The sequence below is a fragment of the Marmota flaviventris genome, chromosome 5 (assembly GCF_047511675.1).
Source record: "Marmota flaviventris isolate mMarFla1 chromosome 5, mMarFla1.hap1, whole genome shotgun sequence".
NCBI lineage: Eukaryota > Metazoa > Chordata > Mammalia > Rodentia > Sciuridae > Marmota > Marmota flaviventris.
Genome location: NC_092502.1, coordinates 63,322,886 through 63,340,874, shown reverse-complemented (window position 1 = coordinate 63,340,874; position 17,989 = coordinate 63,322,886). Strand labels below are relative to the sequence as shown.

Here is a 17,989-nt window from a genome sequence, read left to right as displayed (position 1 = left end):
TTTATGTTTCCCTACATTTCCAGGACCAGTGCAGAGAGGTTCAGAATGAAGCAGAGGATGCAAAGTTTAGACAGTCTGGGAGTACCTTGGCCTCGGTTGCCGGGATCAGAGCAGTGAGTCTGAGCCCAGAGCCAGCTGAGGACTACCTAAAGCCACCTTTGCTTCCTAAAGCCCCCTAGCAAAAAAAGGAAAAGGCCCTGTTAACCTCCCCTCTCTCATCTTCCAGGATGAGTGCAGTGAGTTTCGGAAACACTTGAGGAATGGAGAGCTCATCTGTACCCGAGAGCATGACCCCGTGCGAGGCGAAGACGGAAAGTTCTACAGAAACAAGTGCCACAAGTGCAGAGCTGTCTTGTGAGTAAGAAGATTCTGCTCTGGCTGTAGAAGCAGGGGAGCTGCATTTTTAGAAACAGTTCATTGAATAACTGTGTGTGCTCATGGAGCCACGGAGTCCTTCAAATAAGTCTTTAGAATCCTTGCCCTTAACGTGAGAATACGCAGCTTGGTAGAAAGAGTAGAAGGAGTGGTTGAACTTGCTGACAGGAAACCCAGGTGTAAGTTCTTACCATGATACTTTCTGTACCACTTACATTTTTTCCGCCTGCTTTCAGCATCATAGTTAAAAGGGATCATTCCAAATCTTTGTTCTACAACTCTATTGGATTCAGCAGATTTTTATACTTAAAAATTTATTAAATCAAAATTTCTAGAGCTAAAGAATTTGTGTTTTAGAAAGAGTTTCTAAATTGTCTTAATGATCAAACAAATTTTGAGACCAATGTACAAGTTGATGATGGTGACAATCAATAGTTATGAAAAACACTAAGATAAGAATAACAATATTTATTTAACTTTCACAGAGTATGTTTTTTGAAGTAGGAACTACCAACACTGTACTCTCTATATTCTAGGAAATTGAGACTCAAAGACTCTAGGCCACTTGTCTAAGGTCACACATCTATGAAGTGATAAGAGCTCTACACCAACTCCCTGTTGCATACTTTTCTAGATGGTTTTTCCTGGTTGCTCTCTAATGTTCTGGGTTCCATAATATTTTACCAAGATTGCCCAACTTCCCACTAGACATCCCATTCACATTCCCCTTGTGATTATTACTTTAAATAATAATAATAATGATGATAATGATGATGATGATGATATTTTCTTCCCTTGCTCAGTCAAAAAGAAACTTTTGAAAAGGTAAAACTTCGTAAAATGTCATTCCACATTAGAGCTTCCGAAGAGGAAAAAAGCCCAGGTTCACCCAATTCTTCTCTGGTAAGAATGACTATTTTGAAAACCTATTCAAGAATTTAATTCACTTGCATTTTCACTACAGCTGCTCCTTTTGCATAATTCCCATTTGCTAGCAGGGTCTGGGGAGGCTGATTGGGTGCAGCCCCAAGAGAGAGCTTTGCTTAGAGGACTAGATGCAGTTCATGCTTGGTGACATCTCTGGGATTACTCATCAGTGCATCTTTCTGCTCTTTGAGATTATTAGCCATGATTGCATTGGGAACATTCTGAAATTTTAAGAATTGGGTGGGACTAATTCAATGTGTAGTTAAACATGTAGTAGGATGCCTTAATTTTCTAATATCTGCAGGTCAGAAAGGTCCATCACTCAGCTTCCACTCATTTGCCTCCTCCAGCCCAATCCCTTCCTAATAGCCAAGAACACACAGCAAATCATTCTGGAAAGACATTACAGGGAGGCAAGGGCAGAAGCCAGATAATCCATGAGAGACTGCAGTAATTCATGAAAAAGTTATGCTGGCTTTTACCACCATGGAGGGTAGAGCTCCTCAGAGGTGGTGGGATTCTGGCTCCACTTTAAAAGTGGAGTCAAGAGAATTTGTTCAGAGTCAATGTACTAAGAAAAGAAGCATCCTGCCTTTGTTGCTTCTGTCTTTTGCTTCTTTTGTGGGGCTTTATCCTGATACCAATCATTGCAGCTACAGTAACCTGAAAATACAACGGACTTAACTAGTTCAGTCCAGATTTGCCAAGATTCCTAGAAGTTCCTGTCTGAAATCTCCCTGAATATTTATATTAATATGGAACTCACTACAGTCTAAAGCAGTTTATTTAGACGTTTGAATTATTTATCAAAACAAAAGAACAAGTAGTTGCTGCCCAAATCCCTTAGAGTATCAACGGTTATAATACCATTGCATTTTTAATTTCTTCTTTGTGTTTGTTTCAGAGTGTAGTTTCCAATAAATTTATTGATTTGTTCTAAGTTGTCAATTTCATTGGCATATAGTTATTCACAATGTTTCCATGTTATCCTTTTAATATCTGTAGTTGATATGTCTTTTTATTTTTAAGAATGGTGATGTGTATTTTTCTGCCTTTTTCATTGACTTCACAGGTAGATATCACTCTATTAATCAATCTATTAATCTCTTCTAGAAGCTAGCTTTTGGCTTTGTTCTCTTTATTTCATTACTTTCTCCTTTTTTCCCTTCTGGTTTCTTTGAACTTAATTTGCCCATCATCTGCTGGATTCTTGAGATAGTAGTTTTCATAATTGATTTTAAAACTTTCTTATTTTTCAATCTGTATAAATTTTAAATTTCTCTCAAACCACTGCTTAAATTGCTGAGATTGGATAGTTTATATATATATATATATATATATATATATATATATATATATGTATATATATATTAAATATTTATTATTTTTAGGTGTAGATGGACACAACACAATGCCTTTATTTTTATGTGGTGCTGAGAATCGAACCCAGGTCCCACCCATGCTAGGGGAGCGCTCTACTGCTGAGCCACAATCCCAGCCCCTGGATAGTTTATATTTTTGCTGTCCTTTACTCTAAATCATTTCTAAATTGTATCATGACTTTCAGTCATGAGTGATTTAAGACTCATTCTTGTACTTTAAACCTGCCAATTCCCTCATACTTAAAGTATATTTCTTATAAATGATAATAGGACCTTCATGTTCTTCCTGCTTGACATTTCTGTCTTGTAACATTTATAATCACCATCAAATTTGTCTTCTGTCATCCTATTTGTTTTCAAATCTGTTCACCCTCCTTTAATTCTTTTTCTTTTGGTCTTACTTTTTTTTTCTGAATAATCAAATTATTTTTGTTGTTTTTGCTATCATATTAAGTATTGTTCAACTCATACTTCCAAAAGACTATAAAAACATGTTTCTTCTATGTTGAAAATACAATGATTACCATGGAAAATGTACTGATAACTAACATTTACTGAGCTTTTGGAATGCAATAGACTCTGTATTACGCATGCATTCAAATACATTACTTGATATAATTCCAAAATCAATAATGTAAGAGCTACTATTATTGTTATTCAGGTGAGGAAATTAAGGCTCAAAAAATCTAGGTAAATTGCTTCTCTACTTAGTGGCAGAGCTAGGTCTCAAAAACCTATGCAATTAACTAGTATTTAGCTATGAGTTTTTTTTTTTTTTTTTCCTTCTAGGATGTACATTAACAGCACCTTCCTTTAAAAAGTGGATGTTATTTTTTGTGTGATTAACATCCTAATTTTCTTCCTAGGCATGCACAGCTTACCATGCCTGGTACTTCATGGGATTTATGCTCTTATTGTTTTGTTCTCCTTGGTTCCTTTGTTTAGAAAGTCGTCTTTTATACTTAAAAAAAGCCAAATCCAGGAGGTTAAGTCTGTCTAATATGGTGTGAAATAAATATGTAGTTTGTATCACTGTCCTGTTCCTAATCATTTACCCAGATGTGATTAAGGAAACCAGGATGTGCTCCCAAACCCGTCCTTTTCTTTGAATGCTGTTAAGTAAGTCTGCTTTATGCTTTGTTTGTTCAGGATTCCGAGATGTGCAAACAGTACCGAGTGCTGCCAAGGATGGGTTTTCTTTGCCCAAAGGATTTACAGCCTATCTGTGGTGATGATGGACAAACATATAACAACCCTTGTATGCTCTGTCATGAAAACCTGTAAGTATGCAGGATGCACCTCAAAACTCCCAGAGCAGCCCAGCGATAGTGTTGACCTACACTAGTGTACTGATATCATATCATGTTGGGGTGTGTGTGTGTGTGTGTGTGTGTGTGTGTGGTGCTGGGGAATAGAACTCAGGGCCTTGTGCAAGCAACTGAGCTATATCTCCAGCCCTGTTGGGGAATATTTTAGTCATTTATAAATCATAACAGTTAAAAAATTCAAAATTCCACATCTTTCTTATATGTAATAGAAAGGATTCACTGCTATTTCTTTGATAAAATTGCTTACGTATATTGTTATATTCTTTACTGAGTAGAAGAGAACACAAACAGGGGTTTGGCTACAGCCATTACAGAGCTTCTCTATAAGCTCATGTATACTCATGGGAGCATGGACATCATCCGTCCTGCACATGGCTAAGGAAAGCGTGGAGAACCACTGCTGTGTAGAGTCAGCCTCACCTATGATGTCTAAACAAGTCCTATGGCTATAAGAGAGTCACTGACTTCCCACCTTCTGTGAACCTTCTTATTGAAGGAAGTGGTTCCATACAAAAGACAGTGCAAAACTTGCCAGGTGTCATGCTCACCTGTAATCCCAGTGGCTCAGGAGGCTGAGGCAGGAGGATCTCAAGTTCAAGGCCAGCCTCAACAACTTAGGGAGGACCAAAGAAGCGTAGTGAGATCCTGTCTCAAAATATAAATAAATAAATAAATAGGCTGGAATGTGGTTAAATGCCCTTGGGTTCAATTACCAGAACCAAAAAAAAAAAAAAGGAATCCCAGAGCAAATGGCATACTGATGTCTAGGTTAATTCTAATTTATTACTGTCTGTGCAATCCAAATTGCCTCATCATTCCTTTGATATCTTCATTAAAAAAGTGGAGACAGTTCTCTAAGCAGCTGACTCCACAGGTTATTTAGAATTACTATTAGATGTGAAAATATTTTTATTTTAAGGAATCTATTTTATTGCTTTTACTATTGGTTTTAACTTTGTTCCAGTAGACCAGTTTTCAATGAAACTATGGTGATGGAGTTTGGCTTTTCCATCCCACGCCACCCTAGACTTACACTGCAGTTCAATTACTACTCGGGCCTTCTTTCAACACTGCAAACAAGGTCCAGGATATAAGGAAGAAACTCCTTGATATCCTGGTTTTCAAACCTAGAAAATATCTGAATTGGCATTTATTCTATTTTGAATAAAATAACTCATAAAAGAAAAAAAAACATCCCCAGGTCACATACTTAAAAACATAAATTATGCATATAAGTGCTTATGTGTTCTAGGAACTATATGTATGTAAGATATGGTAGATAGAATACCTTCACATTCAGTCAAGGAGTCCCTATAACCTGCTATGGAGGGGTATTGGCATCTTTGTTCAGAGAGGTTTAGAGAGTTCAGGTAATTCATTAAAAGTCACAAAGCCAGGAAATACATTAGACAACATCTTAGCCTTGTTGATTTGGGTCTAAATAGTTTTTTTAATTATTTATTCACTGTACTCCAGTTATATCCAAAGCAGTAGCTCAATAAAACTTTGTGGAAGCAAGGATTCCTTTGGTAATATAAAAAAGTTACTGCTTTTAAGAATAGAAAAATAATGATGTAACTTGAGAGACTTGTATGCATAACATCTATGGGCTTATGGGTGACTTATAAACCATTTATGAACCCTACAGAATTTAGAGTTAATAAGCCTTGTTTAAGCAGTGAATATTATCGTCTAGGAGATAAGTTGTTGTGTATACTGTACACCCAGTCCAGAAATCCTCCAATTCCTTTTCATTACAAGTATCAGGAATTAAATCATCTATATAATTTCATCAAACTTTGTATTAACTGTATAGGCCCATAAAAATTGATCCTCTATTCAAGGGAGATTTAGAGTCAGAAACTTACATGATGAAAATATTAATAAAGCATGCCTCAGGATGTATTGTTTAGCAAAAGAATCTGGGAATATATATTATAGAGAAGAGAAGACTCAGGTTATCCCAGACAAGAGGGGCCATTTTTTTTCACTGATGTTAGAGAAGTTGTAGGGGAGAAATTTCAACATAAATTCTATCCAAAGACAAAGTGCCCTTTCTTGTTAGACAACCAGTTTCCAACCCTAGAGGCAAACAAGTCCATGTTTGATTCATAATATTTCTTGAGTGATAGGCACTATAATTCCTACTCTTTAAGATTATTTCAAATGATGAGGTACAGACTGTTTGATGGTGTCTTTGTTATATTTTCTGTGGCCCAAGTCATATTACATAAATTTAGTCAGCCTTCTCTCTGGGATCTGATATTCCCATCTACAAAATCATGACCTGTGGAGTAGATGATATCCAACATTCTGAAATTCTATGAGTATTAGTGGATGAAATGTGACAGTGTAGGTTCAGGGCTAGAGGATATCTGGAGCAAGAGAGACTGAACCTAGAGGATGAACCCTGGAGAATGGTTGCGTTTTGATCCCAGGCCCTTCTAACTCCAGTTTTTGATGTTCAGTTTTACTTACGTTGATCCTTATTTATATATCATGTAGGATTCTTGAATCTTCTTCTGTTCTGTTTTAGGATGCGTCAAATGAATATACACATACGTAGTGAAGGGAAGTGTGGGGAAAGCAGCATCCCAGAAGCCCCTGTGGATGCACAGGCATCTGTGAGTACTCGGGACTTCCTGCTCAGAGTGTTAGAAGCAGCTGGTCTGCCTCTGTCCTCTTGTTCTGGGTGATGGAAATTTCTCAGGCCAGAGAAGTGACACTACGTCTGGTAACCCCAGAATTGGTCATATTTTTACTGTGAAGATAATTAAGTAATGATTGAAATATGTAGGAATAATAACACCAGTTTACATTTTAGACTCATTACTTGACTTGTTAATAGATTTTTATGAGCAATGTCTCCAATCTAACATTACGGTTTGCAGGATAATTTTTATTCTCTATAATCCACATGAAAAAGATGAAGCAGAGAATAGGGGTAGGGTCAGAGCTGGATTGCAGCCATTTCTATGTAATGCTCATATCCTCTCATATTACACTGCATTTAATTTTCCCAAGCCTTGAACATTGACCCATTTCATTTAAATCCCTGCAAGGATATTTTAACACATATAACTGTCTTTGATCTCCCTGGTAACTTTATTTGAGAAGTTTCTTCCCCAGGAAAAATGATTTATAACCTGGAAAAAAATTTTCAAATAAGAGAAAACACTTAGTTAGAAGATAAATATGGGCACAAATGAAAGTTTTTAATGTTTTTCATGCATGATACCTTTGGTGAATCACATAAATACGGTAAGCTAAAGATCTCAATGAACTATTGAAAATAATCACTAAGCACTGTCTTTAAAACACATGGAACAGCATCTAAAACACAAATAACAACTTTTATTATGATGATCACTGTCATTATTATACCTAAGACCAGAGTATAAATTTAGAGATAGTCCCAAGTATAAATTTAGAAAAAGACCCTGGCATAGTGCCTAGTTAATGTAAATAAATAAATAATTCGACTAATTACATTTTAATGTGACTATACTTAATATTTGCATCAAACAAAATGAAAATATCTTAATAAACTATATTTAACAACTTTATTATTTTTCAATGGACTTTACTTCATGCCACTGCCACAAAAAGCTTTAGCAATAATGGAATTAAAAATATTCTGCTAGATTTGAAAGCAACACTAAATGAGTCCTTATTGCCTTGATGTGGGAAATTGGGAATACTAGGAGTGTGATCAGGTATTTCTGGTCTCACAATAGCAGTGGGAAGGCAGAATAGAGTAGACCAAGAACCAGGAAACCTCTATTTCTTTCTCATGTAACTTGACAGGCAATTATCTATGTTGGATCTTTAGACATCCATAAAAGACAAGGCTAGTTCCTATGTTATTTTCTGATCTATTCCATATATAAATTTTTGATCCTATTTTATTGACAGAATATACTGTTCTCCTTCCTCACAAACATACCTCTTCGCATATATCTTAGAAAGAAGAGGTGGAAATAATCTTTATTCCAGCCAGATAGACCACACCTCCCTGTAACAAGCATCCTGTGTGGGTGACTTGACAAAAACTACTTCAGGAGGAGCTTGCCTTAAGGTTACACTTATAAGATATATATATATTTTTCAAATAATGAAGAATCTTGTCAGGGGGTCAGCACCCAGGGCTTTGGAGAGTAGTTGTTTCCTTTAATTTCTGGGTATTTCCTTTCCACTAGAGTTCCACAGCTGGTGTTATTAATGACAGGAAAATTTTTATAGTGTTCTTTTGTGAAACAAATTTCTGTACCAGAAGGTTTCCTGGATATGGGTGCAGTTTCATCTCCCTCTGTGTGGTTTAGAGTGATCTTGGGTACAGGTGGTACAGATGGGCATGGCTCAGTATTGCACTGCTGGTTATTATGGTGGTATATTCTGGGTTAGATATAGGTTAGAACCTATTGCCTGAGCTTTACTGCTGGGTGGAAGATCCTCCAAGAGAGTCTGGCATCCCAAGAATGAAATGATGCCAGGCAGTGGCAACTTTCTCAAAAAGTAGGTTGAGGATCCTGAAACTCATACATTTGCTTACTATCTAAGTTGTGATTTCTATTATACAGAAACTACTAAGATTTACGTAGCTCTTTAGAGTTGCAAATACATTTTCCCTTTTGCATCTTCATACCATTCTTATGATTAGAGCAGGAATTGTCACCTTCCCCGTCTTATAGAAAACCAACCTGGGAGAAACTCTGCCATTTATCCAAGTTACTCAGTGCAAATCTTGAGTCAAGTGTGTGTCTTCTGACTTCATAATCCATTCCCTGTCATGATTCCTTAGTCATCAGGAGATTCTGAAAAACAGTCACTGTAAAGAAGATCTTATTTCAGATTTGCTATATCAGGCAATAGGTTCCAACCATCAGGGAATATACAGCCATGGTAGTCATCTGAGCACTGTTGGACCATGACCCATCTATGGCAGCTGGACCCAAAAGTTCCCACATAAAGGAAAATACAAATATAATTTTGTGAGATGAATAAATAACTATTCTCAACATTATGACATATTATCAAAGATTTGACAAGACCACAGCTTGTCCCTTTCAAACCAAAGAAAATCTTGTTAAGCTGATGTGTAGGTACTGAAATAAATAGTTAAGTTTGTAATGACTTAACTGCTCTTGCCATGATGGTAGTAGCTGATGACATGCAGTTACCAAGAAGGACAGTCTTAGGCCTTCACCCCCTTTTAATTTTTTTTTAAATTTTGATTAATGTTTTAAATTTTGAGTTCAACAGTGTTTGAAAACAGGTAAGCCAGGAAAGGAGTATAGCTGATTCTATTCTAAAGGTGCAAAACAAACTGTAATAGAAGAGCATTAATATCACAGGCATTGGATTCAACATGACCTAATCTGAGAATTTAGTAAGCCACTAAGATCTGAAGCCCAATTTCCTCAACTATGAAATAGTGTTAATGACACCTACCTTTTTTATCATCACGAAGGTCACATGTAATCAAGAGCAGAGTTAAGCTATATTCATTTCTGTATTATCTACCTCAACAGGAGTTCAAACATGCTAGGAGCTCAAACGATATTCATAGGAAAACACTGGATAAAATGTGAAAAGAACTATAAATTGTTAATTCTTAGCAGAGTGCAGGAATCTCTGATTAAAGTACAGCTGTGTACAGTTCAGTTCTCTGCAGTGTCCCTGACTTCTATCATCTGACCTTCCCATCTTCTCTTCCAGGACAAATGATTCAAGGATTGGTGGATGCAATGAGGGAAAAAATATGCCCTAAATTCTGAACCTCCTACCTTCATCATCTGTATATATAAAGAATGCTTCAGAGTTCTTCTTATTTACTATAGAAAACAATGCAGAGTTGTTGGGACTGGACCCACTGATTTTCAGTCTTTTTCCATCTCTTTCCTCCTAGACACTGTGGTCTTAGAGCACACAGAAATCCCCACCTGGTCTGTGCTCTGAAATGCCCTGATCACAGTGTTGTCTGTCCAACTGCCTGTTTAATAAAAGTAGACTCCGCAGAACACCCTTTGGGGGATTTCTTTGTCACTGCCTAAGATAAAAGGAACCTTTTTTAAAAAAATTTTTTACAGAAGCTGGATAAACTCTACCCTTTTGTCTTGCTAATAAACTCACTGGTAGACAGACTACTCATTTTCTTTATGTTCAAGTTGCTGTCATAGTTGGGAAGGAGTGCCTCGGTAGGGAGAAGGCAGTGTGGACCCCTATGCATCCAGCAGTATATAAAGCTGCCTACTACAATACCAGTTCTCCTATTTGGCTCCTACATTTTCATGAAGAGCATAACTATCTCTCAGTTACGTAAAGCCATCCAGTGAACTAGCGAACTAATGAATAATTTCTCATACCCAGCCATGTTACCTCTTGACAATTCCATATATGGGTGCTTTGTACCCATAATCTGGGAAAGACTAAGGAAATGATTACCCATATGTGCAAGTCCCCAGAGTAGCAATCTCCAATAAAACAGTACAAGCCATATTCATGCTTTCAAATTTTCTAGAGCTACAAAAGAAATGAATAAATTTAATTTTAAATAATGTATTTTATGTAGTCCCATATACCAAAGCTCTTAATGTAACTAACATAAACTCTTTAACTTGCAAAGTCTTTGGTATAGGTGTGAATTTGACACGTTAAGTACATCTCTATTTGGACCAACCACAGTCCAAGGGCTGAAGCTAACAGGCATGGGAAATGAGGAAAGGAGGAACCAAAGATTAGGTATTGGTGGAATGAAATGATGTGTGGACTCCTGCCTCTGTGCTGAAACTCATTCTCAGAATCTGTTTCATGGTCTACCTCCGGGCCTGGTTCACCTGAAGATTTTGGGCTGGTGCTGAACACATTCCAGAGGAAGAAAACTTGAGAGAACCCTTCATGGCCCAAGGCATTCTCAGCCTCCGAACTGTGCCTGGTGTTACTAACCTATTTGGATTTGGAGAGTTAATTTTGTATATTTTCCTTTGCTCTTTTAAAAAGTGAAACCTCCATCCACTAGGCCAATTATAACAGGATTCTGTGATCTTTATCTTTTGTAACTGAATGAAAATCCATCAATCCCTATGTTGGTTTATTTTTTCCCTATGGACTATTAATCATTTTTCAAGTATGAAAAATATGGGGTTATTTCAGAAAAAAGTGAGAATACAATGTTGGAACTGTTTTCTTTCACAATTCCAAGATTTGGTTTAAAGATTCTATGGCATAGGAGGCTGCATCCCCTTCCTGTTCATATCTAGGAAATCTAGGAACTATTCATGACTAATAAGGTTTTTGTTGAGGAGCTGATGTTTTGTCATGTCATTTCATATGTTATTGATATCTAAACAAGAAACCCTTTTCATTTCTCTTATCCTTCTTATGTAATATGTACAAAACTTTAATATTCTGCCCTCAAGAATTAACCAACCCAGGTCAATCATCCTGGGTCCCCACAAAAGAATGTGGTGAGAGACAGAGTGGAGTGGAGGCAGTGGGGTCTGGAATAGAATGAGACACAGGGAGGGCAGAGTTCCAAGGACCATAGGGTTATGGGAGCAAGGTGGAGATAAAGAGATCAGGAACAGGGTGGGAACAAAGGAAAATAAAATTCAAGGGAGGGTGAGGCTCAAGATCAAGGTTAAAAGTGTGAATGTGCTGAACACATTATTTTGGATTTGAAAGAGTCCTCAAGTTGATTTCTTTTTAGATACACTAAACTAGAGATACATGAAAATGCCATCTATGTCAAAATGATCACAACAAAAATTAGCTGCATGAAATGTCAACGAAACTACTTTTGGTGTTACTTCTTGAGTTACATCCTGATTGGAAGGAAAATGAAAAGCAGACCTATATCCCTAAAGCTTCACAAACTAGCCCTAAAATTCTAAATTCTAGGATATGACAAAGGATAATTGATACTTTAGACTCTTTTTCAGAATATGGATTTTTCAGAGATCTATCCGTTTCAATCTCTTTATTTTCTCATATGATGAACTCTCCTGGAGTCTTCCTATCTTTCTCAAATCTTCAGAAACACCCAAGGAGAGGACCTATGTAGAATATGGATTGGCAAACTTTATCTGTAAGGAGCCAGTTAGAAAATATTTTGATTTTTATAGAATATATATTCTCTGTCACAACTATTCAATGCTTTTGTATTTTTAAGAGGAGAAAAAGTTTATTCACTTCTAACAGTTTCAGAGAAGGTGTCAGTCCATAGATAGTCAACTCCATTCCTCTGATTAAAGTACTGGAGTTACTTCTTGAGTTACATCATGGCAGAAGGGCATGGTGGAGGAACACAGTTCAGGATATGGCAATCAGGAAGCAAAAAGAGCTCTGCTCACCAAGCACAAATTATAAACCTCCAAAGCATGTTTCTAGTGACCCACCTCCCTACCTGCCTATAGTTACCATCCAGTTGATCCCTATCAGTGGATTAATGCATTCATTAGGTTAAAGTTCTCTTAATCATCTCTCCTCTAATCTTTCTTGCTCACATGATGATCAGCTTTTGGGGGACACCATATCTCAACCATAGCAAGTATAGAGCCTTCATAAAGGCTCCATTTGTGAATGGGATTAAAGCCCTTGTGAAAGAGTCTTTCCATAGCATTTGACTTGCTTGACCATCTGTCTTTCACCATGTGAGAACAAAAGATTCCTCCCCTCCAGAGGATGCTGTAACAAATGCTGGTATTGTATACATAAATGCAAATAAATGTATTTATATTATGTAAAAAAATCCAACTCTATTTTAATAAAAATATGTAGATTGAGCATTGCTAATACAAAAATCTGAAATTCTAAATGCTGCAAAATTCCAAAAGTTTTGAGCACTGACATGATACAGCAAGTGGAAAATTCCACAGTATAAAACTTTGTTTCATGTACAAAATTATTCAAAACATTACATAAAATTGCCTTTGACTTATGTGTACAAGCTATATATGAAACATAAATGAATTTAGTGTTTAGGCTTAAATCTTATCCCCAAGATATTTATCTTTCCCCGCTCCCTTCTCTCTCTCTCTCTCTCTCTCTCTCTCTCTCTCTATATATATATATATATATATATATATATATATATATATATATACAGCTATGGAGAACTGCATAGGCTGGCTCTATTTCCTCCAGGCTCAAAGTGAGACAGAGCATCATAGTGAGTGTGGCATAGCTATATATATATATATATATATATATATATATATATATATATACACACACACACACACACACATCCCCAATCATATATATACTTAATATATAGAGAATATTTGCATATATATGAATATAAATGTATGTATACATTTATATATAATAGACATAAGAATCTCACATTTATGTTTGAGAATATTTGTGTATATATTATACACAATACATATGTATATATACATATATATATATATGTATATATGAAAATATTCCTAAATCTAAAAATATCCCAAATCCTAAACTCTCCTGGTCCTAAGCATATTGGAAAAGCTTATATTTACAAAAGAAAGTGGCAAGTTAAATTTGGTCTGTGGGGCTCTAGTTTCTGGGGTGTAAACCAACTCAGTAATGAACAAACATCTGTCTCTTGTCCTTTATTTTGGTAAATTGTCTTCTCTTTGCCCCTCTCCATTCCCTTAAACACTAAGGACTTTTCTTATTCTAGGATAGTGATAGTAGAAAATAATACAAGTTGATATTTATAAATACTTAACCTGCTTAAAACTGAGAGAAGCACAGGGCAAGTCTTGCATGTGTTCCCCAATCTGATGTGTTATATTATGGACTGAACTGTGTTCCCTCAAAATTTACAGGTTGAAACTGGAACCCCCCAATGTGACTGTAATTAGATTAGGGAAGTAATTCAGTGTTTTAGTCAGCTTTTTATCTTTTGGGACTTAAGGACTCAACCAGAACAATTGTAGAGTAGAAACAGTTTATTTGAGGCCTCATGATGGTTTCAGAGGTCTGAGTCTATAGAAGGCTGGCTCTATTCCTCCGGGCTCAAAGTGAGACAGAGCATCATAGTAGAAGAGTGTGGCAGAGGGAAGCAGCTCACATGATGATCAGAAATCAGAGACTGACCCCACAATCAGATATAAATATACACCTCATAGCCACTCTGCCAATGCCCCACCTCCTCCAGCCACACACCACCTGTCTCCAGTTACCACTAGGTTAATCCCATCAGGAATCAATTCACTAATTAGTTTAAGGCTTTCACAACCTAATCAGTTCTCCTTCAAACCTTACATTGTCTCACACATGAGCTTTTGTGGGACACTTCACATTTAAACCATAACATTCAGGCTAAATGAATTTAAAAAGTGAGGCCCTAGTCTGACAGCATTACTGTCCTTCTAATAAAGTGTGAGAGACACCAGGAATCTCCGCTTGTGCACAGAGGAAAGCTCATGTGAATTAAGAAAAAAATAAAAAGTCAGGAAGAGCCCTTGCCAAAATCTGAATTTGCTGTCTCCCTGATCTTGGACTTTTAACATCCTGAAGTATAAGAAAGTAAATTCCTGTGGTTTAAGCCACCCAAATGTTGTATATTGTTATTGCAGCCCAAGCCAAATAATATGCTATTTTTTTTTCTACTATGATTTGTGATGTTCTTGACTCTGATCAAGGAAGTTCTCATATCTTATCCAGTTAGATTCTAAATGTGTTCTCAAATAACATCTCCGTGGACTTTACTAGTGATGCATGATATCACTAGTGATGCATGATATCATAAACTTCTAGAAAAGAAGCAAAACAGAGTGCTTTATTTCCTCCATGACACCATCCTGGCACACAAATCCATTTTGATTGATCCCTATTGAAATGAAAAGTGCTATCTAAATAATATATGGCTATAAATGTTTTTCAGTCATAAAGAATGAACAGAGAAAGACTCATAGATAAGTGTCCCATATATGCTTAAAACCTTTAAGTAGCTTCGCAATTCCCAAGATGGACTTTAAACTTTTCCTGACACACTAGGCCTCTATTCACCTCAAACTTCAAATCTGTGTTGTCTTTCTCCCTTTCACAGTGTAATAATTTTCTTGAACATGTTCCCATATATCATTTCCTACCCATTTTTTTTTGTGTGTGGTGTGTGTGTACACACGTGCGCGTAAGTGTGTGCACGCACGCGTATGGGTATGTGTGTCACAGTGGACCAAAACCAACACCTTGCTTCACAATTGCTCTCCAGCTGAGCTGCATCCTCAGCCTGAAGATCTTCTCTGTTCACCCTGGTCCTCTTCCTTCCTTTATTCCTTCCATCTTGCAAGGTTCACCCTCCAAACTATGGACTAATTATTTTTTTACCTCTTTACTAGACAAGCTTTTACTCTAGAAGCTTTCCATAATCTTTTCTCCTTTGGATGTGAATAATTTACTGCATTTTTATGTTCCCACAATACCCCATTCTTACACCCAAATTATCAGCTGTCACTATTTTGTAGCTGCTTATTTATGAGTATCTTTCTCATCAGACTTCTCCAGAAGAGAGCTTAATGTTCTTGTCTATATCTCTGATATAGAACAATATTAAGTATGGATCAATTTCTCTTTAAAAGTTGTTGAGTACATTCAGACATTTAAGGTAAGGATTTTAAAAGAAGAGTTGTTTTAGGATAGATGGTTTGGGTTCTGGCCAATAACATAAAGCTTACAAGGAAGAGGGAGGAGTATTATTTTTCAAAGAACTTAGCAATTCTACATTCTCTTCCTGGTACAAATTTGGAATTTCTGGAAACAAACTAGTTACATGAAATATGTATTTATAGAATAAAATCACCTCCCTTGCTGAGGAAGCCTACATTCATGAAAAAAAAAATAGTGGAAATTGCAGTTAAAGAAGAATGCAAAGAGCAAGCAGCATAAGCCCAGAAAAATATGTGGTGAGGCATGTTTTTGTAATTAATATTATGCTTACTTTCAACTAATTAATTGGTTTTGGTTAGCTAAATATATGATATATATTTGATAAAGATCTTGATCAGGAAAAATGTCTTTATTTTCAGTTAATAAAATACTGAATTCACAGAGATAGAAGAAAATCTGAGATGATATTTCCAACATCTTATAATACACAAGGATATTGACACTGATGGGAATGTGATTTCCTGCATATCCAAGTGGGTCTAAATCAACAAACACAGGTTAATGGATTATGAAGTCCTGTCCTTGTGCCTCTCCCAGACCCAGGTTTATGTTTTTTCTAAATGAATTGTCTATGTTTTCAGAAAAAAAAGGAATGTAAATTATATTCAGTAATCCTAGAAAACTGTTCATTAGATAAAGAAATATGCACTTCTGTTCATTTGTGGAATAGTTCAATCCCATATATGCAGAATATGTGGGAGAAGGAAGTACACTTGCAGTGTGTAGCAATGGGATTAATGATGAAAAGAAAATTAATGCCTTGAATTACATGAAAGAAATCTAGCATGGCTATAATAAAGTTGCCAACTATGAAGTTCTCATCTCGGCATCCACTTTGCTCCAAGAATGTTAAGTGACAAAGTTGTCAGAAGTGCTGTTGTCAAGGTCCTTAAAATGAACTATTGACAATTTGAGTTCACAAAGGATAATTGCTAGGTCCTACATATATATTGAAGAGTCCAAAAGAAAATTCCACTTCCTTCTCCATCCAGACATCAAAAGAGGTAACAGCAGCTAGCTGGGTTTCTGACATAAGAATCACTTCAAACCTGATAATATAGATATTATTGAAAAGCAAAAGGCAAGTTTCAAGAGCGTGTAGAAGTTGGAATCCTGTGTACTGGTCATGAGAATATAATATGAAGCAATCATAATGGAACTAAAATAGAGATTCTTCAAAAAATTAAAAATAGATCAGACACAGTGGTGCATGCCTGTAATCCCAGCAACTCGAGAGGCTGAGACAGGAGGATTGCAAGTTCAAAGTCAGCCTCAGCAACTTAGAGAGGCCCTAAGCAACTTAACAAGACCCTGCCTCTAAATAAAAAATAAAAAGATCTGGGGATGTGGCTCAGAGATGAAGTACCCCTGGGTTTAATCCCTAGTACAGAAAAATAAAAAAGGAAATAATTAAAAATGGAACTATGATATGATCCAGCAGTCCCACTCCTGGGTACATGTTCAAAAGAAATGAAATCAGGATCTCGAAGAGATAATTGCACTGTGATGTTCAGTTCATCATTATTCACAATAGTCAAAAAGTGAAAACTACCTAAATGTCTGCACACAGATGAATGATAAAGAAAATGTGGTACATATATACATGTAATTGAATATCACTTATGAAAATGTTGTATATCACAACATGGATGTTCCTTGAAGACATTATACTAAGTGAAATATGCCAAACACAAATGGACAAACACTGCATGTTTCCACCTGTATGAGGAATCTAAAGTAGTCAAATTCATAGAAACAGAATAGAGAATGGGGGCAGGAGCCATGAGGACAGGAAGATCGAGGGGTTGCTCGATGGGTATAGAGTCTCAGTCATTCAAAATAAAAAGCTCTACAGATTTGTGTAAAATGTTGGACTTACAGTTAATAGTACTGTACTGTACCCTGAACAATGTGTTAAGAGGGAAAATCTCACTTCTTTTTTTTTTTTGGCCACAATTTGAAAGAGAGAGATTTGTGTTTGGCAGCATCCTGAGGAGGTACAAGTCTCCAGTGTCTAGTGAACTTAGCAGTATTTAGAATTCACTGTGATAAAATCTCAAATCTCAGCTAAGCAGTAGAGTGAATATTCATAGAAACAAGATCTTTCTTCATGTGTGTCCTCTGTCTTTTCTCCAATTTTCTAGCCCTTTGGAAAATTTTCCACCAAGTGCAATAGCAAGTACTGTTCAGGTCTGAGATTTCCATTCAGCCCTCTCCTTGCCCCTCAACTACCTTCCCCTTGGCTTTAGCTCATGTTTTGCCACTAGGAAACCAAGATGCCCCAAACATAGGGCAACTTTTACTTAAAATAGTACA

General features: G+C 36.4%; 1 protein-coding gene across 1 annotated transcript in view; it reads left to right on the top strand.

The window, feature by feature from the left end:
• The window catches only part of Spink5 (serine peptidase inhibitor Kazal type 5), an 88,359-nt gene extending 78,288 nt beyond the window's left edge, over positions 1 to 10,071 (top strand). Inside the window, exons 29-34 of the mRNA XM_071611855.1 lie at positions 24 to 113; positions 227 to 354; positions 1,179 to 1,278; positions 3,834 to 3,964; positions 6,549 to 6,636; positions 9,731 to 10,071. Of these exons, the coding sequence (XP_071467956.1) occupies positions 24 to 113; positions 227 to 354; positions 1,179 to 1,278; positions 3,834 to 3,964; positions 6,549 to 6,636; positions 9,731 to 9,739 (546 nt within the window). The 3' untranslated portion in view covers positions 9,740 to 10,071. The remainder of the gene's footprint in view (positions 1 to 23; positions 114 to 226; positions 355 to 1,178; positions 1,279 to 3,833; positions 3,965 to 6,548; positions 6,637 to 9,730) is intronic.
• Positions 10,072 to 17,989: the final 7,918 nt, after the last annotated feature.